Source organism: Apus apus, chromosome 29 (assembly GCF_020740795.1).
Source record: "Apus apus isolate bApuApu2 chromosome 29, bApuApu2.pri.cur, whole genome shotgun sequence".
NCBI lineage: Eukaryota > Metazoa > Chordata > Aves > Apodiformes > Apodidae > Apus > Apus apus.
Genome location: NC_067310.1, coordinates 386551 through 407162, shown reverse-complemented (window position 1 = coordinate 407162; position 20612 = coordinate 386551). Strand labels below are relative to the sequence as shown.

Sequence of the window (20612 nt, the reverse complement as noted above, 5' to 3'; positions counted from 1 at the left end):
TTGAGAAAGTACCTCTGTTCAAATTAGCCAATTAGCACTAGCCAGGTACATGCTCTGTTAGAGGCAGTCTCCAACCTATTGTCCATCCTTCTGCCAGTCATCACAACCCTCATGCTGTCTTTCCCGCTGTGGAGTTATCTGGTAGAACAAGAGGCCTGTTCCAGTCTGTCCTTGGCTAAATCAGTAAAAAGACGCCACTCTTGCTTTGCTGGCGTGAAAGGCATTTTGTTTAGTCTTATGTGGGGGGAGAGAAGACGGACCGTTCCCCACATCCTCTTCTCTCCTGTCCATGGCCAGCATCTGGTCAGGACTCAGTCTGTCCATCCCGGTCGATCCCCAGGCTCATGCATCCCTGCCCCTCATCGCTCTCCTCTCAGCTCCTGTCTGCTCTTCCCTCTCCCTGTCCCTCTCCGGGACATTTCAGGGATGTTTACAGTTCAGGAGATATCAGGGGAGTTGCTGGAGGTAGGGGGAAGCAAGAGCGTTTTACACATTCCTGAACATACTTGTATAGGATTGTACATATTTTCTTTCACCATTAGTATTTAATTAAAGCTGTTTACTTTAATTTTCAATCCAGAGTGTCTCTCTCTTCAATTTTCTCTCTCTTTCGCTACCTGGGTGGAAGGGGGAGGGGTTCTGAGAGCATCGTTGCCTCTGGTTAATCGCTCATCCTGAGTCAACCCGTGACAACAAATTTATTGGCGCCCAATATGGGGCACAATTTTAAGCCCAGGCTATAAATTCTCACTAATTGGTGAATGTTTAAAATTGCATCTCTGATAGGAGGTATCCATCAGATAGCAATGGGCAACGCTTCTGGTGAATATACTGACAGGTTGAAAACTGAACAGACACTTTCTGCAGTGTTTCTGCTGGACCTTTCTCCCAACACGCAGTCGTACATGTGATGTGCAGCCAGGATCATACTGCTCTGTGGAGCTGCTCTTGTTATTGTTCTATGGTTTATCAACACGGCTATAGCCAAAGCCATAATCTATCATGTGAGTGACCACAGGGGGTTTTGATCCTGATCTATAGGGTGGCACTGTATAGTAGAGATTTTTATGTGAACAGAAAGGTCTGTGTTGGTAACGGCAGGGCCAGTTTTACCTCTCAATTTTCTCTCAGACTGAATCTCCCAACTTTGGTCTAAATGGCATTGGTTCAGCAGGGATGCTTCTGCTGAATGTTTAGAATGTACTGTGGACGCCTAGAGTGATCACAATCCACTTCCCCACAGGCAAGGCTGCTGCCAGCACTGCTGCTAAGACTAAGGCCACTCCCGTTCAATCCAAACAAACAAAAGTTACAGTTAATCCTGTGACTAGGAGCAGAGCAAAGAAACAGCCACCAGAGACCACAAGAACACGTTTAACAGTAGAGGAGCCCTTTTTAAAAGCAATGTTAAAAGAAGTAACTGCAGGAGCAGACACTTTGAAAACAGATAAAGGAGCAGCAGGCCCTTCTCGAGCACATGGAGGAGCAGGCCTCTCTCAAGCAGATGACAATGATGATTTTGTCCAACCTTTCCCTCTAAAGGAACTGCGCCTCATGAGAAAGGCCTTTACCCACCATGAAGGTGAGCCACTTCTTTGTTGCTTGTTCCAATGCTTTGGTAGTGGGGCTGATACCTGTGATGTGGACAAGAGAGAGTGCAAGACACACAGGTGCAGGGAGAGCTCAGACTGGCCCAGCAGCTGGGTGGGAGCTGTTGAGGCTTTGCTTTTGCAGCTCTTGTTTTTCATTCTCATTCCTTCAGTTACTGAACTGTCATGTTGAGCTTCTCATCCATCACCCCCAAGTCCTTCTCCACAGGGCTGCCCTCAATCTGTTCTCCTCCCAACCTGTATTAATGTGTGGGATTGCCTTGACCCAGGGACCCAGAACCTTGCACTTGGCCTGGTTGCACTTCATCTAGTTAGCACGATCCCCCTTCTTGAGTCTGTCAGGGTCCCTCTGGTTGGCATTCTTTCCCTCCAGCATGTTGACTTCACCACGCAGTTTGGTGTCATCAACAAACTTGCTGAGGATGCACTCAATACCACTGTCCATGTTGGTGACAAAGATGTGAAACATTACTGGTCTGAGTACGGACCCTTGAGGAACACCACTTGTCACTTGTGTCCAATGGAACATCAAGCCAGTGATCACAACTCTTTGGATGTGACCATCCAGCCAGTTCCTTATGCAACAAGTGGTCCATCCATCAAAACTGCAAGGTTCCAGTTCTGAGAGCAGAATGTTGTGTGGGACAGTGTCGAACACTTTGCACAGGTAGATGATGTCTGTTGCTCTGCCTTGGTCCACCAAGGCTGTGACCCCATCGTAAAAGGCCACCAAATTAGTCAGGCAGGACTTGTCCTTAGTGAAGTTGTGTTGGCTGTCACCAATCAGCCCTTGCACCCTAGAGTGACTGGCCCAGATGCTCCGTGCATTCTTAACATAGCCTATCCAAAAAAGGGTATTTCCGTGACCCAACAGGGCACCGGTGGGCCTTTGGTAGAGCAGCTGTAGAGACTGAGGACACTGAACAGCTGCCTACTTTGCCTGGCCTTTCACATGACCCTTCTCTAGTGGGGTTGCTGAAGGTTGAAGACCAGCAGGTGCCAACTGCCACTTCAACAGTGCACAGACGACAATATCGCACCAACAGAGACTCTGTGATCCCCATTCACAAGCTGAATCGGCAGTTGGAGAGCCAAGGAGTGATCAGCAGGACTCACTCACCCTTCAACAGTCCTGTCTGGCCAGTGAGGAGGCCTGATGGCCAGTGGAGGCTGACAGTGGACTATCATGTCCTGAATGAGGTGACACCACCGCTCAGTGCTGCTGTGCCAGACATGCTAGAGCTTCAGTACGAGCTGGAGTCAAAAGCAGCCAGGTGGTGTTGCCGCCGTGGACATTGGTCGTGCCTTCTTCTCTGTTCCTCTAACACCAGAGTGCAGGCCACAGTTGGCTTTCACCTGCAGGGGAGTCGAGTACACCTGGAATCAACTGCCCCAGGGCTGGAAACACAGCTCAACCATTGGCCATGGACTGATCCACACTGCACTGGAGAAGGGTGGAGCTCCAGAACACCTGCAGTACATGCATGACATCGTTGTGTGGGGTGACATGCCAGAAGAAGTTTTTGAGAATAAAATAAAAGCTTGTTGTGCGTGTGACATCTGACCTCCTCTGTGTCTTAATTTCACCATTTGGGATCACCTTTAAACTTCTTCTCAGGTCCTGCCAGGCAACAAAGGGTGCAGCTGCCATGCGGCTTATACCAGGAGAGGGAAGGCAAAATCCAGCTGCCCCAGCCTCCCACTGCGGTGAGAAGTGTTAGAAAGCAAGGGGGTTCTGCCCAATCTCTCATAAGACTGCACGCCAGCCCCGGTGCCCATTTGTGCACCCGAGGTTGTGTTACCTTTGTTTTGTCCTGGCAAGATCATAAAAAATTGCCACATATCCTGTTATAGGTGAATCAGGAATTTAATTTGCTGATCAAATGTGAATGTATATGGCTGGATTGTCAGGCTGCAATGTTTATTAAATATTTGTAGTTATGTTCTGTTATGTAATGGTTAACGTTGGAAGTCATACTTTTTTATTAAATGCTGATGGCCATATCAGGTAGATAAAACTATAAGTTATATAACATCTTGATTGACTATGCAAGCCCCGGAGAACAACAACAACGCAGAGAATGGAATTTACCGAGAGAAAGAGACAGACCCTCCCCCCCTCTGCAACGGCGGGAAAGGGAATGGAATTTGCCAAGAGGGGGGAGGACCTCCCAAAAACGGCAGGACAAGGATGGAATTTTCCAAGAGAGGTGGACCCTCCGAACGTGGGAAAAATAAATGTATAAAAGGGACCCCTGTGCAGAGCCGCGTGCGCGCCATTGGCAGAGCATAGTTTGCTCACCTACCTCAAATAAATTGATTAATTTCTAAATTCTTTTCCTGGCTGGTTATTGCCGATTACATATCTGAATACCGGATCATGACAGACTTGGACTGGGAACATAAGGGTGAGCTCTTTCTGGCTCGATGGGCCCGTGACACTTCAGGTCATCAGGGCAGAGATGCAACATACAGATGGGCTCGTGACCGAGGGGTGGACTTAACCATGGACACTATTGAGCAGGTGATCCACGACTGTGAGACGTGCTGCAATTAAGCAGGTGAAATGGTTGAAACCTTTGTGGTATGAGAGCAGGTGGTCAAAGTGCAGGTATGGGGAGGCCTGGCAAATTGACTGCAACACACTGCCTCAGACCTGGCAGGGTAAGTGCCATGTGCTTACAGTTGTGGAAACACAGGCAGGGTGGCTGGAAACATCTCCTGTGCCTTATGTCACACCCAGGAATACTATCCTGGGCCTTGAGAATCAAGTTCTGTGGAGACATGGTACTCCAGAAAAACTTGAGTCAGACAATGGGACTCATTTCAAAAACAGTCTTGTGACTGACAAAAGAATATGGTATTGCATGGATATACAATATCTGTACTTTGCACAAACCCCAGGGAAAACTGAAAGGTGCAATGGTCTGTTGAAAGCCACCCTGAAAGGAAAGGGTGGTGGAACTTTCAGTAATTGGGACAAACATTTGGCAAAGACCACCTGGTTAGTCAATACCAGGGGATCCATCAGTCGGACTGGTCCTGCTCAGTCAGACCTTTTATATACTGCAGATGGGGATAAAGTCCCTCTGATATGTGAAAGAAACCTGCTGAGTACAAGTGTCTGGGTCTATCCTGCTCCAGGCAAAAATAAACTTCTCCAGGGTGTTGCTTTTGCTCAGGGACTTGGACATACCTGGTGTGTGATGATGGAAGATGATAGAGTGCAATGTGTACCTCAAGGTAATCTGAAAGTGCCAACATGGGACCATGATGGCAAAGCCCCATAACCGTCTCCAGTTAAAAGAACTCTGTAGAACGTCTCTAGTTAAAAGAAAGCTTACTGAAGGAAAAAAAGTCAGTAAAAAGGAAAATTGGCTTCATCCTGGCTCAAACCAGGACAGTTTCCACAACTGTAAGCACACAGCGCTTACCCTGGAAGGTCTGAGGCAGTGTGATGCAGTCAATTTGCCAGGCCTCCCCATACCTGCACTTTGACCACCTGCTCTCATACCACAAAGGTTTCAACCATTTCACCTGCTTAATTGCAGCACGTCTCACAGTCGTGGATCACCTGCTCAATAGTGTCCATGGTTAAGTCCACCCCTCGGTCACGAGCCCATCTGTATGTTGCATCTCTGCCCTGATGACCTGAAGTGTCACGGGCCCATCGAGCCAGAAAGAGCTCACCCTTATGTTCCCAGACCAAGTCTCTTTGGAACAGTCGAGCAGCCTCACCTGCTCGTTGGTTGTGTCCATGTTCCTCAGTGGCTCGACTCAGAGGCACGTGTGCATCTCCATGATGCACTTTTACCACCAGTTTCTCTATCCCAGCCGCAGTGTCTTTCCACAGGTCAGCAACCCAAAGAGGTTGACCTTTTCACTCCAGTTGTTCTGCTGCCCCTGCTTTAGCCAACCCCACAGGGCATTTGCTGCCATCCACGAGTCAGTGTAGAGAGAGAGTCTTTGCCACCCCTCTCACTCAGCAGTGTCCAAAGCCAGCTGGATGGCTTTGAGCTCTGCAAACTGACTCGATTCACCTTCTCCTTTAGCTGCCTCTGCAACCAGTTGTGTAGGACCCAACGCAGCAGCTTTCCACTTTTGGTGGTTCCCTACAAGACAACAGGAGCCATCCGTGACAAGAGCAAATTGTTTCCCAGTCTCTGGTAGATGAGCATATGGTGGAGCTTCTTGAGCCCGTCTCACCACTTCTTGTGGTGGCGTTCCAAAGTGTGTGCCTTCTGGCCAGTCTGGAATTGCTTCTACGATACCTGGATCATTTTGGCTCGCTGGGTAATTAAAGCAGTCCATTAACTCCATGTAGGTGGCTTGATGAGTAGGAGAAACATTGTTCTTGGACACCCAGCCCAGCCCCAGCAATGGGGGCGCCGGGAGGAGCAGGAGCTGCACTTCAGTGCCGATCACTGCCGAAGCGGCTCTTACTCCTTCATATGCTGCAAGTTTCTCCTTCTCAGGTGTCGTGTAGTTGGCCTTGGAACCTCTGTAGCTCCGGCTCCAGAACTGTCGAATCATATAATGTCTTGGGTTGGAAAGGACCTCTAAAGGTTATCTGGTCCAACCCCCCTACAATAAGCAGGGACATCTCACACTGGAACAGATTACTCAGAGCCCCATCAAGCCTGATCTTGAATGTCTCCAGGTGTGGGGTCCCCACCCCCTCTCTAGGCAACTAATGATCCACCACCCTCATACTAAAGAACTTTTTCCTAATGTCCAACCTAAATCTAGCCTCTTTAGTTGGAAAGCATCACCCCTTGTCCTATAGTTACATGCCCTGTGAACAGCTCTTCCCCAGCCTTCTTATAGGCCCCTTTCAGGTACTGGAAGATCACTATATATATGGTCTCCCCAGAGTCTTCTCTTCTCCAGGCTGAACAACCCCAGCTCCCTCAGCCTGTCTTCCTAAGAGAGGTGCTCCAGCCCTTGAATCATTTTCTTTGCCTTCCTCTGGACATGCTCCAACAGGTCCACATCCTTCCTGTGTTGAGGGCTCCAGAGATGGAGCCAGCACTCCAGGTGAGGTCTCCCCAGAGCAGAGTAGAGGGGCAGAATCACCTCTCGAGCTGCTGGCCATGCTTCTTTTGATGTGGTTGGCCTTCTGGGCTGCAATTGCACATTGGTGGCTCATGTCCAGCTTTGGATCCACTAGTACCCCCTGGTCTTCCACAGGGCTGCTCACTAGCATGTTGTCCCCCAGCCTGTATTGGTATCTGTGGTTGCCCTGGCTGAGGTGCAGGGTGCACTTGGCGTTGTTGAACCTCAGGAGGTTCACTTGGGTCCACTTCTCCAGCTTGTCCAGGTCCCTCTGGCATGTCAACTGCACCACCCAGCCTGATGCCATCAGCAGACTGCCTGAGGTTGCTCTCAATGCCACTGTCAATATTGTTAATGAACATATTAAACAGCAGTGGTCCCAGTATGGACCCCTGAAGAACACCACTTGTCACCACTTTCCATCTAGACATCGAGCCATTGAGCACTGCCCTCTGGATGTGACCATCCAGCCAGTTCCTTATCCACTGAAATGTCCGCCCCTCAAACCCGTGTCTCCTCAACTTAGAGAGAAGGATGTTGTGGGGGTCCGTGTCAAAGGCCTTGCAGAAGTCCAGATAGATGACATCTGTAAGTCTTCCCTTGTCCACTGGTGCAATCACTCAATTGTAGAAAGCCACTAGGTTGGTCAGGCAGGATTTGTCCCTAGTAAAGCCATGCTGGCTGTCCTGAATCACCTCCCCATTCTCCATGTGCCTTAGCGTGTCTTCTAGGAGGATCTGTTCCATGATTCTTCCCAGGCACAGAGGTGAGGCTGACAAGTCCCTAGTTCCCAGAGTCCTCCTTTCTACCCTTTTTAAAATGGGCGTAATGTTTCCCTTTTTCCAGTCACCAGGGACTTCACCTGACTGCCAGGACTTTTCAGATATCACGGAGAGTGGCTTGTCAACTGCATCAGCCAATTCCTTCAGGACTCTGGGAGGCATCTCATCAGGTCCCATGGACTTGTGTATGTCCAGGTTCCTCAGCTGGTCATGAACCTTGTCTTCACTTACGGTGGGAGGAACTTTGTCTCCCTGGTCTCCGTCCTGTGGGCCATCAACTTGAGAGGCATGAGGAGAGGGGTTGCCAGTGAAAACTGAAGCAAAAAAGTTGCTGATAACCTCAGCATTCTTGTCTGTTGTTCCTAGATCAGCATTGCTGCCCATCGGGACGGGACACTTTCTTTAAACTTCCTTTGCTGCTTTATGTACCTGTAGAAGCCCTTCTTGTTTTTCTTCACATCCCTTGCCAAGTCCAGCTCCAGCTGTGCCTTGGCCTCCCTGACCTCATCCCTACAAAGCCAGGCAGTGTCCCTATACTCTTCCCAGAATACCTGTCCCCTCCTCCAGTGCCTCTGCAGTTCCATCTTGTCTTTAGTTTGGCCAGAAGGTCTTGACTGAGCCATGCTGGTCTCTTGCCTTCCTTGCCTGATTGCTTTCAACTCCAGCTCGTACTGAAACTCTGGCATGTCTGGCACAGCAGCACTGAGCGGTGGTGTCACCTCATTCAGGACATGATAGTCCACTGTCAGCCTCTGGCATTAGGGTGAACTGCGCACCAGTGTCCACCAGGGCTTTATACTTTTGTGGTTCTAATGTGCCAGGCCACCGAATCCGCACAGTCCAGTAAACTCAATTGTCTCTTTCCTCCTCCTGGCTAGAGGCAGGGCGCCTCTCATGTTGAGCATTTGAGGTTGAAGCACTGAGATCTAGAGTCCGTCCATTCTGGTTGGAGGACTGGTTGCTGGAGACTGGAGCAGCCCTCTTCCTGGAAGGACCTTCTCCTGTAATTGTTCCGCCTAGCAGCTCATGTATGTGTACGTGGAGAACAGCAGTGGGTTTCTTGTCCCAGGTTCTCATGTTCTCTTTATAATGGTCATGCAAGAGAGATCACGGGTGGCGTGGAAGTGGGTCCCGTCCCTCTTGCTGCTGCCTCGTAGCAGGACGTCTCTTACTGGGAGGACAGGTCAGTGGATCAGCTCCCCTTCGCTGCCTTGGGGACACCTGTTGGTGCCCACTCATGGCAGGGACAAGGCCTGACGGCAACTCACCTGTCACCACATCCCAGGTGTCCAGGGCTTGGAGGGAATGTCTGCTGGTCCTAAAGGGCAAGGGTGGGAGCCGGAGAGCACTGCTAATGCAGCTCAGCAGCTGAGGACCTGGTGCTGGCAGCGGGGTTTGGGGCTCTACAACAGGACCCTGCGTGCAGATCAGGGTCTACCAGGGAGAGACGGGATCCACCTCACCAAGGGGCAAGGGAATCTAGGGATGAGAGGGAGAGAGTATCCAGCAGCCATTTGAGGGAGTGAGGCAGGGGCAATGAGCACAGGCCCTGGGCTGATGTGACGGGGTGGCATCACAAAACCGACCAACCACACCTTAAGCAGGTCACCTCCAACACTCGTGTGTAAGCAGAAAAGTGTCAACATGGGACCATGATGGCAAAGGCCCATAACCCTCTCCAGGAGCTCCAGGAGCTGGGGTGCCTCTCCCAAGGGTCTGTGCATTAGTGCACAGGGTAGGGGAATAACCGTGAGGAGCGAGAGTCCTGTGAGCTGCTGCAGGGCTACGATGCGGCTGGGATCGCAGAGACGTGGTGGGATGGGTCCCAGGGCTGGAGTCTTGCAGGGATACAGGCTCTCCCAGTTGGGAGGGCTGAGAGGGAAATCTGCACCAGCACAAGAGCAGGTGGAGGAACTGAGCCAGGGCTGTGTCCTCAGCAGGCTCCCCAGGACCTTCCTGGGTGAGCAGCGCTGTGCTCCATGGACCTCCCCTGCAGGGATGGAGTGTCCACACAGCAGGAAGGGCCTTCCAGGGGCTGGTGCCTCTGGGGCAACTGCCTTGGGACCAGCCCCTCTGCCTATAGGGAACTCAGAAACCTCTACATCTTTTACACCTTCCCTCACTGGAACAGTTGGGGTCCCTGCTTCTTCAAATGAACACCAACAGGAGCAGAGGAAGCGGCCTGAAGTTGCCCCAGGGGAGGTTCTGACTGGCTATCTGGAAGCATCTCTTTACCCAAAGACTGGTCAGGCACTGGAAGGGTCTGCCCAGGGAGGTGGTGGAGTCACCATCCCTGGAGGCATTTGAGAAACATGTTGATGTGGCACTTCAGGGCATGCTAGAGAGGGCATGGTGTGGTTTCTGTGGTTTGTGGGGTGAGTGGTTGTGGGCTTTGTTGTTGTTCACTTGGGTGGGATGTGTTGTTCCTTCCACTCCTTATCTGGCCCCTGGTGGACAACTGGACCAGATGATCTTAGCGGTCTTTCCAACCAGGAGGATACTGTGATTCTCCTGGTGCAGCTGGAGGTCTGATTCCCCGGGGGCAGGAGGGAAGCCCCGTTCTCTATGGGTGACCCCCATTCGACAGCTGAGCCCCACACCACTGGTGGGGTGGAGGAGAGAATGGGCAGGGCAAAAGAAAGGAGGCAACTCAGGGGTTGAGGGAAGGGCAGTTTAGTAGGCAAAGCAACAGCTGCGTGTGCAAAGAAAACAGAACAAGGGCTGAATTCCCCACTTCCCATCGGCAGGCGGGTGTGCAGCCACCTCCAGGACAGGCAGGCTCCATCAGGCGTGAAGGTGACCTGGGAAGACAGTGCTCAGCACGTGGACCCCTGGTTTGCTCACCACCTCCACCTCCTTCACGCTGCTGCGGGAAGTGTGAGCCGAGGACATGAGCTCAAAGCTCGCCTGGGGGTTTCAGGCAGCCCTGGTAAGGAGGTCTCCAGAAAAGGTGAGTGGGATCCCCTTTGGCACATTGGCAAAACACTCCCAGCCCGGCCTGCTGGCATCATGGCCTTTCTGTGCCCCAGGCCAGCCTGGCTTGAGATGTGCCCCACGCCTTCAGGGCAAGGGAGACACCAAGTGCTCTGGCACGGAAGAGGACAACATCTTCATCTGGAGAAGCCCTGTGTGAATGCACTAGAGAGTGTGGTCCAAGTGCAGGTGGAGGTTAGTTGCATACTCTCTGGCAAGCACCTTGCAGTGCTTTTGAAATGTCACAGGATGGCAGGTAGGGAAAGCAAAAAGCTCTCTCACTGTGTTACCCCTGGGGCCATAAGGAAATCTTCAAAAGCGTTTCGAAAAGGCAGATATGGCCCTTCTCACAGCTCTCGCCAGGGGTACAAATGTTTCAACCACAGACAATAAATTATGAGTGATGCTGCCTTTTTCCTCCTCCAGCCTACGGGTCACCTGGCTCATGTGGTCAGCTCTGTCAAAGAAGCCCTCTTGTCTCAGTGCTCTCTCCTCCTGGGAAGACAGGCAGGTTGTCACCAAGGGCACAGTGCGTGTCGTGAGAGGGGCACAGAGCAAAGAAGCAACAAGAGGGACCCTGCTGGGACCCCTGTGCCATTCCTGCCTGCTGGCCACCCCTTGGCACCTTCACTTCCCTCCCTCCCCCACCGGTACCTCTAATTTATGTCTGATTATCTTCTCCTGCTCCTCCAGCTGCTTCTTGTAGGAATCCTCCAGCTTCTTTCTCAGCTGACGCTCATGCTCGTTGGTTTTGCGTAGCTGGTCCTGCAACTTCTGCTTCTCTTCAGCCTCCTTCTTCCTCTGGACTTCCCTCTCCTGCTCAGCTCTCTCATTCTGCTCTTGTGCACCTGGTGACAGAGAAACAGAGGTGTTGCCAGGGCAGGAGCTGAGCCCGCAAGCCCCCGAGGAGTACTGCTGTCCCTCTCCATTGTGCTTGGCCCTCTACAGGCAGCGTCATTTCTCCAGCCCAGAAGTTACTTTTCATCTCCTTGTCCTTCTCTGTCAGGGAGCGGTCTGTGTTGCGGATGTGTTGGGCCAGAGTCTGTGTCCTTTGGAGGAACTGCAGCAGGACAGCATCAGCCTGTAGGAGCCCAGGGAGAAGAGGAGTCAAGAGGGGAAGCAGCAGCTGGGGAGAACGGCGTCTTGGGGAAGGGGATGGGACATTGAGCCTTTTGCTCTTGAAGGAGAGCTGCTCTTGGTCCTACCTTCACTCCCTTGCCAGGCAGATCCCTGTACTTCTCCACCACTGCCTGCTGGTCTCCTCTGAACTGCTCGTAACCCCCTGACACGCTGTAGACACCATCACGGACTCGTTTGTCCAGGGCTTGGGAGAGGTCCGTGAGAGCAGCCTCACACTTGTCCTGGGATGCCTGCTCGTTGTCCATGGAGAACTTCACCTTGATGGCCTCGACCCGGCGCTGTGCGTGCAGGGGCAGAGGGAAGACACCAGCCCTGGCTGAGCTGCACCCACCGCGCTCAGGCAGGGCACACATCGAGCCAGGAGGACGTGGGAATTGGGATCTCCCGTCCGTGGGGTGAACAGCTGGGAGGGGACAGATGGGGAGGGCATTGCACGCCCACGGACATCTCTGGCCAAAGGTGCCCAGGAGCAGGGGACAGGCCAGGGACCACAGGCTTCACAGCACCCAGGGACAGCATTAGCAGGCAGGACAGGGGGAGCATGGAAGGCTGCAGCTTCCAGGCGGGGCAGAGCTGCAGCGGGGCTGCCGCAGGAGAGGGGCCAGGGCTGAGCTCCGTCCCCTGGCAGCACAGCTGCTGACCCTGGGAGAAGAGGGGGCACAGCAGGGACGGCTGCCAGACAGCCAGGGCAGGCGCTGGGGCCGAGCCTCCTCTGGAGAGGGCATGGCCGTGTCCTCTGGCAGGAGGCAGGGAGAGCCCCCTGCCCAGGACCATGCCATGTTCCCAAAGCCAAGGGGATGACGGTGTCCCTGGGGGAATTCTGGCTGGGCTGGGCACCACCTACCGCGAGCTCGATCTGGGCGTGCTCGATGTCCTCCTTGAATGCCCGTGCCATGAACAGCTCCAGGGCCTCCCGCTCACACTGGGCATGCAGCTCCAGCAGCTGCTCAAGAGTCTCCGTTGGCAGCTTCGCCCGCTGCTCCATCAGCTCCTGGTACAACCTCACAGCCTCCTCCACCGCCGCCGCGTTCTCAGCCTTGGCCAGGACAAACACCGCGCTCTCCAGGCATGGCACTGCCCCGCTCCGGATGACCTCCAGGTAGGTCTCTGCCAGTTTCCCCAGCACTGCCAAGGAAGACCCAGGGCGAGAGATCTGCAGCCCCGACAAACGCAGGCACCCACCCAGCCCTGTCTCCTGCTGTACCCACGCTGCCTCCCTGCCCCAGGCCTCCTGAACTGCTTTTCCTAACTCTTTCCCACCACACCTGCAACGTCCCAAAGCTCCAAACCCCGGGGCAGGGACAGCAGGCAGGAAAACATCTCTCCCTTTCCCCACCCGCACCCTTGGCACTTGATCCTCCCCCAGACACAGTCCCAAGAGCCGCTGGCCACCCACCCCTTGGGCAGCAGTACTCACGGTTCCCAGTTACGATGTGGCCACCTGGGACGGTCTTAGGCGGAGACTTCTCCCAGATGTAGCTGCAGAACTTCTCTACCTGCTGCTGGAAATCAGGATCCAGCTCATCATCCGGAAGTTCCTCCAAGAGGGGCAGTTTCCTCCTCCCAGCTGGTTGGTCAAAAACAAAGCACTTGCGTTCCGGAAAGAACTGGCGGATGCATTCCCGGGGATGGTTGTAGAGCTGGGTCTCGGGGCTGCTGCCTGGGGGGTAGGAGGACACGGAGCAGGTTCACAGGCTTGGAATGCTGTTGAATTATCCTGAAATGTGGCTGCTGAGTCTGGGGCTGGATGTCTCCAGCAGCACAGCACCACCCCCTTACCAGCCTTGAGCTTCAGAATGTCCTCCAAGTATCCATCCTCAGAGATTTCCTCCCCATCCACCTGCAGCTGCAGTGTGAAATCCCGGACAGCCCAGACAAAAGTCGGGAAGAAGCTGACAAATGTGTGGGAATCATCCAGCTCATCTTCACTCTTCTTGGGTGCTGCTTTCAACTTGATGCGCTCAGTCAGCTTTGTCACGTAGCTGGGGAGCTGGCTAAGGAAACAGGGACCTCAGCTCTGAATGCAGGGGCATTGCCATCCTGCAACCCTCAGCACGTCACAGGGAGGAGGGGAGACTCGGCGGGGACGCCGAACAGCCTGGACCCACCAGAAGGAGGAGGGAGAAAACCCCTCGGCCCTCAGGCCCACAGCATGGGGCTCCTAAGGTCTCCAAGCACATCCCTGGGCACCAGCAGAAGGTTCTGCAGCCCTCTGAGGAACTGGCATTTGCCAAGCCCTAGCCCACCACGCAGGGAGAGGAGGGCATCCCTGGTGCTCCTGTCCCACCAAGGATACTGCAGCTGGTCCATGGCGTTCTGGTCAATGGTGCCTTTGCTGTTGTAGATCATGGTGCTGGAGAGCAGCACGGTCAGCACAAAGATCCACGTGTCGTTCTTGGTGTCACTCTGGAACAACAACCCTTGGCTCTGATCAACAAGGTCCCCCAGGTATGAGCAGAGCCCCAGATGCCCAGAGCCTGAATGCCCCTACACAACGGGCCATGGCAACACGCACCCCCATGCCATCACCATGCCTTGTCTGTAGCTGGGCTTGTCCTCAACTCTGAAGTCTCGGGGTCTACCCAAGTGCTCCCTGAGCCCCTCCTTCCTGTGCAACTGCTCTTTTCCAGAAATGCAGAGGGATTTGGAAACGTGCCTCCCCCAACCTCCTTCCTTGTGGCCTCTGGCCCATCCCAGCACACCGGCTGAAGGCCACCGTGAGCAGTGGGAACGCCTTGACTCTGGGCACCATGGCTGGGCCCCCAAGAGCTTCCTCCAGGTGCTGGGAAGCCACAAAGGCAGACCCTGCCTCTCACACACCTTCTTTGCGTCACTCAGCCCTTCACTGTCCAGCAGCACCAGAGTGTGTCCAGGCCGGCGGGGGTGACGTACACACCACATCCAGATACCTTTGGTCTGGGACTGCACGCTGGAGCCCAAGGAGAAGCCTGTGGGGAGGAAACAAGGCTCCCATCTGTGTCAGATGACGAGTAGGAGAAGCCAGGTTCCTTGGCCGTCCAGGGCAGGGACCTCCCTCACCTCTTCTCTCACCAGCCAGCCTGTTCATGAGGTAGGACTTGCCCGTGCGGTACGGCCCTGTGATGGCCACCACCACCACAGGCTGGCTGACCTTGGACAGCAGCTGCAGGGCCTCCCTCTGGACCATCAGCCCCTTTGTCGGGCTGTTCTCAATGAGGCAGACAGGCGCTGGCATGTGGACTGTGGATGCCATTGCTGACGGGAAAGGCGGCCTGCAGAGGAGAGGGCCAGAGGGGTTCACGTGGTGAGGACACCCCACAGTGCAGGCAGGGACAGGCAGGATCCTCCTAGGGCATCTTTGCAAGCAGACCACATTGTCACCAAGGTCCTGCCTCCACGGCTCCTCCTTTGGCCCCTCCCAAGCCCTGTGGTGAAGACACTGATGACACTTGGCCAAGGGGCACGGCCCATCCCGTGTGTCCCACCGCAGGAATGGCTCCGCTCCTGAAGGCCCTGCGGGACAGTGGGAAACCTCTGCCCCACGTCCTGCTCATCACCAGCACCAAGTCTGCGGAGCAAATATGGGGGTGGGATGGGGCAATGGCCTCAGGCAGGGCTGAAGGGCAGGAGAAGGACTGGAGAGCCACAGCAGCACGGGCCAAGGGTTGGTCGGGCTGACACGGAACCTCAGGGGAGCTGCTCCTGAATTTCTCCCTCCCTTTCTTCCGCCCAACCCCACCCAACCCCCGTCCCCCTCTGTGCCTCTCACGGGGACATCCCCCGCTGCCTGACCTTGCCCAGCTCCCATGCTGGTGTAACATGTAACATGGATTTGTGCTGGAAACGGTGTTGGGGTTGGTGGTCCCATCACCCTCAGCAGGGCTGACCCTGCGCCCAGCCCTTGTCTGCTCCTCACTCCCCCCGCCAGCCCCTGGGCTGGGGGTCGTGCTGCCTGAAACCCCAGCTGAAAACCGAGGCCCCCCAGCTGCACAGTCCCTGCCCCGCAGTGGTGGGGGGAGGGAGAAAGCCCATGCGTTGAGTTGACCACAGGTAATAACTGAAGGATAAGAAAACAATGATCTTAATAATAAAGAACATGTGACGACAAGGAAAATGGTGACAGAGAGAGAGAAACAAAACCCAAGACAGACCTGTGATGCACAGGAGCTTCCGGCTGCTGTTCAACCACGACCAGCCCCAGCCACCCCCCAGCCCCCACCAGCTGCCCACAAACCCCAGGGAGGTGCAGGCAGCACAAGGGCTCATCCCATGCCCACACTCAGCAGCTGCCCCACTGCAACGCCCGGGCAGCCCGGGACTCGCTCCAGCAATGGCGAGCTCCACGGACACTGCCCACTCCTGGGCTCTGCATCCTCTCCAGGGCCTCATCAGCCCTGCCCTCTTCCAGAGCATCTCGGGGATGGCACCAGGGGACAAGAGGCTGTGCCTCATGTCACGGGTGCTCCCAGCGCAGGAGGAGGGAGACGAGAGGTTGGGCATCAGGTCCAAGCTTAGGTGAGACCCAACTTGCACGCAAAGCCACGCGGGGTTGAAGACAGGCTCCCAGCCACCCGTTCCCCTTCTGCCATCCCAGAGCCTGAGCAGACCTCTGGAAGTCTCCCTCCTCCTGCCACCCGCTGGGGTCCCTCTTCCTCGCTGGGGTCCCTGTCCCTTCCCGGGGTCCCTTTCTGGGGTCAGGGAATGGGACTCACCGCTGTCTTTGTCACCTTCCCTGGGCTGCAACAGCTCTGTGCAGCCGGCTCCTGCCCTGCCTTTTGTCCCGTGTCAGAGGAGCCAGCCCCTCTCCTCCTATTCCCGGAAATGAGGGTGAGTCAGAGCGAAAGTGAAAGGGATAAGGATGGGAGAGGAAACGCCTCAGGCGCCTCAGCATCAGAGCACGAAAACTCGGAGCAGACCAGACAAAGATGGTTAAATAACTGAAGGTATGAGAATGAAAAACAAGAGCTGCAAAAGCAAAGCCTCAGCAGCTCCCACCCAGCTGCCCAGCCAGTTGGAGAGTGACACCTGCCTTGGGACACATTCCCCAACCCCTTCTTTGATCCCACTTTATTATTGCCCAGCATGACATCAGCTCGTGTGGAAGGGTGGTGAGATACTGAAGCAGCTTGTGCAGAGAGGCTGAGGATGGCCCAGAGAGGCTGTCGATGGCCCCGAGAAGTTGGAGATGGCCCTGTATGATTTCTGAAGGTCCTGGATCCACAGTCCCCTCTTGCAGACACTGTTCAGCTCTTGTTGCACCCATGTCCCTTGCACTGTCCTGGCACACAGACCTGCTCCTCTGCCCCCCCGCTGAACCAGCCTCACCCCCATCTCCCATGAGCAGCTCGTTTGCCCATCATCCCCTCCTGGACATGGCCCCGGCCCTCTTCCCCTCATGTCCTGGAGCCCTTGGGGATCCATCCTTCCCCCTGGACATCCCAATATCCCCTTGCAGAAATACCAGCTCCCTGTTCCCCTCCTGTCCCCATCCTCCCCATTTTCCCTTGCCTGTTTCTTTCCATAATGCATGGAAGGAGAATTCGGGGACTTGCAGGCCTATCAGCCTGACCTCTGTGCTGGGGAATTTCTGGAGAAGATTATCCTGAGGGCCATCACACAGCACGGGTAGGACAAGCAGGTGATCAGGCCCAGCCAGCATGGGTTCATGAAAGGAATGTCCTGCTGGACCAGCTTGCCCTCCTTCTATGACAACGTGACCTGTCTCGTGAATGCACGAAAGGCTGTGCCTGTCATTTCCCTGGACTTTAGGAAGGCCTTTGACTCTCTTTCCCACATCATTCTCCTGGAGAAACTGGCTGCTTGTGGCTTGGATGAGTGTTCCTTCTTCCTCGCTGGGGTCCCTGTCCCTTCCCGGGGTCCCTTCCCGGGGTCCCTTTCTGGGGTCAGGGAATGGGACTCACCGCTGTCTTTGTCACCTTCCCTGGGCTGCAACAGCTCTGTGCAGCCGGCTCCTGCCCTGCCTTTTGTCCCGTGTCAGAGGAGCCAGCCCCTCTCCTCCTATTCCCGGAAATGAGGGTGAGTCAGAGCGAAAGTGAAAGGGATAAGGATGGGAGAGGAAACGCCTCAGGCGCCTCAGCATCAGAGCACGAAAACTCGGAGCAGACCAGACAAAGATGGTTAAATAACTGAAGGTATGAGAATGAAAAACAAGAGCTGCAAAAGCAAAGCCTCAGCAGCTCCCACCCAGCTGCCCAGCCAGTTGGAGAGTGACACCTGCCTTGGGACACATTCCCCAACCCCTTCTTTGATCCCACTTTATTATTGCCCAGCATGACATCAGCTCGTGTGGAAGGGTGGTGAGATACTGAAGCAGCTTGTGCAGAGAGGCTGAGGATGGCCCAGAGAGGCTGTCGATGGCCCCGAGAAGTTGGAGATGGCCCTGTATGATTTCTGAAGGTCCTGGATCCACAGTCCCCTCTTGCAGACACTGTTCAGCTCTTGTTGCACCCATGTCCCTTGCACTGCCCTGGCACACAGACCTGCTCCTCTGCCCCCCCTTGAACCAGCCTCACCCCCATCTCCCATGAGCAGCTCGTTTGCCCATCATCCCCTCCTGGACATGGCCCTGGCCCTCTTCCCCTCATGTCCTGGAGCCCTTGGAGATCCATCCTCCCCCTGAACATCCCAATATCCCCTTGCAGAAATACCAGCTCCCCGTTCCCCTCCTGTCCCCATCCTCCCCATTTTCCCTTGCCTGTTTCTTTCCATATTGTGTGGGCACACCCCTCTGACCAGGGGGTTGTTTACTTCATCCTTGAGTCTTCCTCACAGGAACCTTTGGCCGAGTTCTGTCTCTTCTCCCATTTCTCTCGGCTGACTCTGCAGCAGAACTGGTTACAGGAGGCATCCCTAGTCTCAGCTGAACGGCTTCTTTCTTCTTCAAGGACCCTTGTATTTCTTCCCTAAAACTCCAGACCAGCTCACACAAAAGGCTTTCACACTCACTAGCAGTAGGCCCAGATGAGAGATTTACACCCTACAAGCAGTGAACTGTTTGAAGTCAGAGTTTGGGTAATGCTCTGTTTCATGCAGCTGTCCACGATCACAAGAAATGCTTCTACAGATACATGAGCAGCAAAAAGAGGACTAGGAAGAATGTCCACCCTTTTTCAGATGCAGCAGGAAACACAGTGATGAGGGGTGAGGAGAAGGCTGAGGTATCAACGGCACCTTTGCCTCAGTCTTTAGTGGTAGGACCAGTTCCTTGCTGGGTGCACAGGCCCCTGAACTGGCAGACAGGGACACAGAGCAGTTTGAAACCTCATCATCCAAGAGGGGACAGGCAGTGACCTGCTGCACCACTTGGATGTCCACAGGTCCATGGGGCCGGATGGGATCCAGCCGAGGGGTCTGAGAGAGCTGGCAGAAGTGCTCCCCAAGCTCCTTTCCATCACTTTCCAGCAGTTCTGGCTGACTAGGGAGGTGCCAGTAGACTGGAGACTGGTCAATGTGACCCCAGCTACAAGAAGAGCCATAAGGAGGATCCAGGGACTTGCAGGCCTATCGGCCTGACCTCTGTGCTGGGGAAGTTCTGGAGCAGATCATGCTGAGGGCCATCACATGGTCCCCTCTCCTTTCAGCCCTCTGCTGACCAAGGTGCGTGTTTATTTCCATAATGCATGGGCACCCCCCCATATCCCCATGCTCTCCCATCAACATGCCCCCGCCCATGGACCTTCAAAGGTCTCCTCCAGCCCACGTAATTCTGTGAGTCCATAACTGGACGTGTTCCAGGTCAGGCTGCTCCAGCAGCTTGGAGCAACCTCATCTGGTTGAAGCTGTCCTTGCCCCTGGGCAGGAGGGGCTCCATCCCGAGGACGGACGGAGCTGGTGGCAGCTCCATCACCCAGGGCAGCAGGTCAGTGGTTGCCATGACACCATAAGCAGCCAATCAGCAGTTTCCATGTCACCATGATGTCACCATGGGCTGCCCAGGGGTATCCAAGGGGCCACGGGGTGGTGTGTCTTACACTCTGGAGAAGCTGTCTCCCCTGAGAAGCAACTTGCCAGCATGAGGTGGACTGAGGTGGAGTTCTGGGATGGGATGGAGCCCACTTTCATGATGCCCAGCATCACAGCTGAAGGTACAGCCCTCCAGCCGCTGCAGGAACGTTGTGGTGAACAAGGGTGGCACTGCAGCCATCTCAGGGGTGTCACTGTCTGGGCATGACACTGGGCATCTGCCACGGCAGCATGGCTCGGGAGATAGTGGAGGGCTGAGAGCTGGTGGACATGGAGGATGACCTGGTTCTCCTTTGCTTTCCAGAGCGAACAGCCATCTGGGACACGGTGGCTGGCTCCATTCAAGATCAGCTCCTGCTGCACAAGGTAGGTCAACACCTACATCCTCCTCATCCACCCAGAGGGGTGGGAAGTCCGCGTGGCCCCAGAGCATGCCCCGCAGTTCCTTTTCACGTCCTCCAAAAAGCAAGAAACTCACCCCAAAGGTCCCCACCCATGAACAAACAAGCCATGTGGTGTCACCTCTGGCAGGTGGTGTTGTGACAAAGGCTGGTCCTGTTTTCTGGGGACCTCCCAAATGCTTTTTTGGAGGAGAAAGGACTCGGCATGACCAAAGCACTCCCCACTGCCCCAGCTCATGCCTCTGAAGAGCAGGAGTGGGCAGGATCCAACCTGAAGCACCATCCCTGGTCAGGCCCACCTCTAGATTTTCCCTCTGCACAATCTTCACCCTTTGGCTGTTCCGCTCTGCTCCAGGGGCTCCGAATTCCCAGCCTTGGCTCCTTTGACGCTGTCCCCAAACAGATCCAAGTTGGGGGTGAGGTTGTGACCATCCAGAGGCCTGTGTTTCACCTGGCCAGGAACCTCGTGGTTGTCCACAACCTACGGGACAACAAGTCCTACCTGCCTGGTAAGATGGTGAATGAAATCTCGGATGATTGCATGGTCATTGCGTCCCATCCCTGGGTCTGAAACACCAGCAGAAGCTCCACAAGGTGAGCATCTCCATCCCTCTTGTGTGTTCTTGCAGGCAACAAGGAGCTGGAACCCCTCAAATGCTCCAAGGTGGCCACAGCCATCTCTGTGTCCC

The 20612-nt window shown here is 54.7% G+C and overlaps 3 protein-coding genes across 5 annotated transcripts in view; 1 reads left to right on the top strand and 2 right to left on the bottom strand.

Moving 5' to 3' along the window:
* Positions 1-20612, bottom strand: part of LOC127395099 (coiled-coil domain-containing protein 81-like) — a 74058-nt gene that overhangs the window by 35634 nt on the left and 17812 nt on the right. The gene's annotated exons all lie outside the window — the stretch shown is intronic.
* LOC127395105 (guanylate-binding protein 1-like) lies at positions 10105-17574 on the bottom strand. Of its 2 annotated transcripts, none has more exons than XM_051641571.1 (11): positions 17461-17574; positions 14600-14811; positions 14381-14508; positions 13857-13966; positions 13340-13542; positions 12978-13220; positions 12405-12685; positions 11626-11838; positions 11399-11501; positions 11075-11268; positions 10105-10915 (listed from the first exon to the last, which is right to left on the bottom strand). In XM_051641571.1, the coding sequence occupies exons 2-11, from the start codon at positions 14790-14792 to the stop codon at positions 10733-10735; spliced, it is 1851 nt and encodes a 616-aa protein (XP_051497531.1). In that variant the 5' UTR covers positions 14793-14811; positions 17461-17574; the 3' UTR covers positions 10105-10732. The 2 variants fall into 2 exon arrangements, with proteins under 2 accessions (XP_051497531.1, XP_051497530.1); XM_051641570.1 differs by lacking the exon at positions 17461-17574 and adding an exon at positions 16252-16368.
* LOC127395109 (coiled-coil domain-containing protein 81-like) lies at positions 18947-20496 on the top strand. 2 transcript variants are annotated; one of them, XR_007891727.1, is made up of 3 exons: positions 18947-19156; positions 19827-19888; positions 20279-20496. XR_007891727.1 is itself a non-coding variant. In XM_051641574.1 (3 exons), exons 1-3 carry the CDS (start codon positions 19572-19574, stop codon positions 20492-20494), a joined length of 351 nt encoding a protein of 116 aa, XP_051497534.1. In that variant the 5' UTR covers positions 19536-19571; the 3' UTR covers positions 20495-20496. The 2 variants fall into 2 exon arrangements, 1 of the variants encoding a protein (XP_051497534.1); XM_051641574.1 differs by lacking the exon at positions 18947-19156 and adding an exon at positions 19536-19644.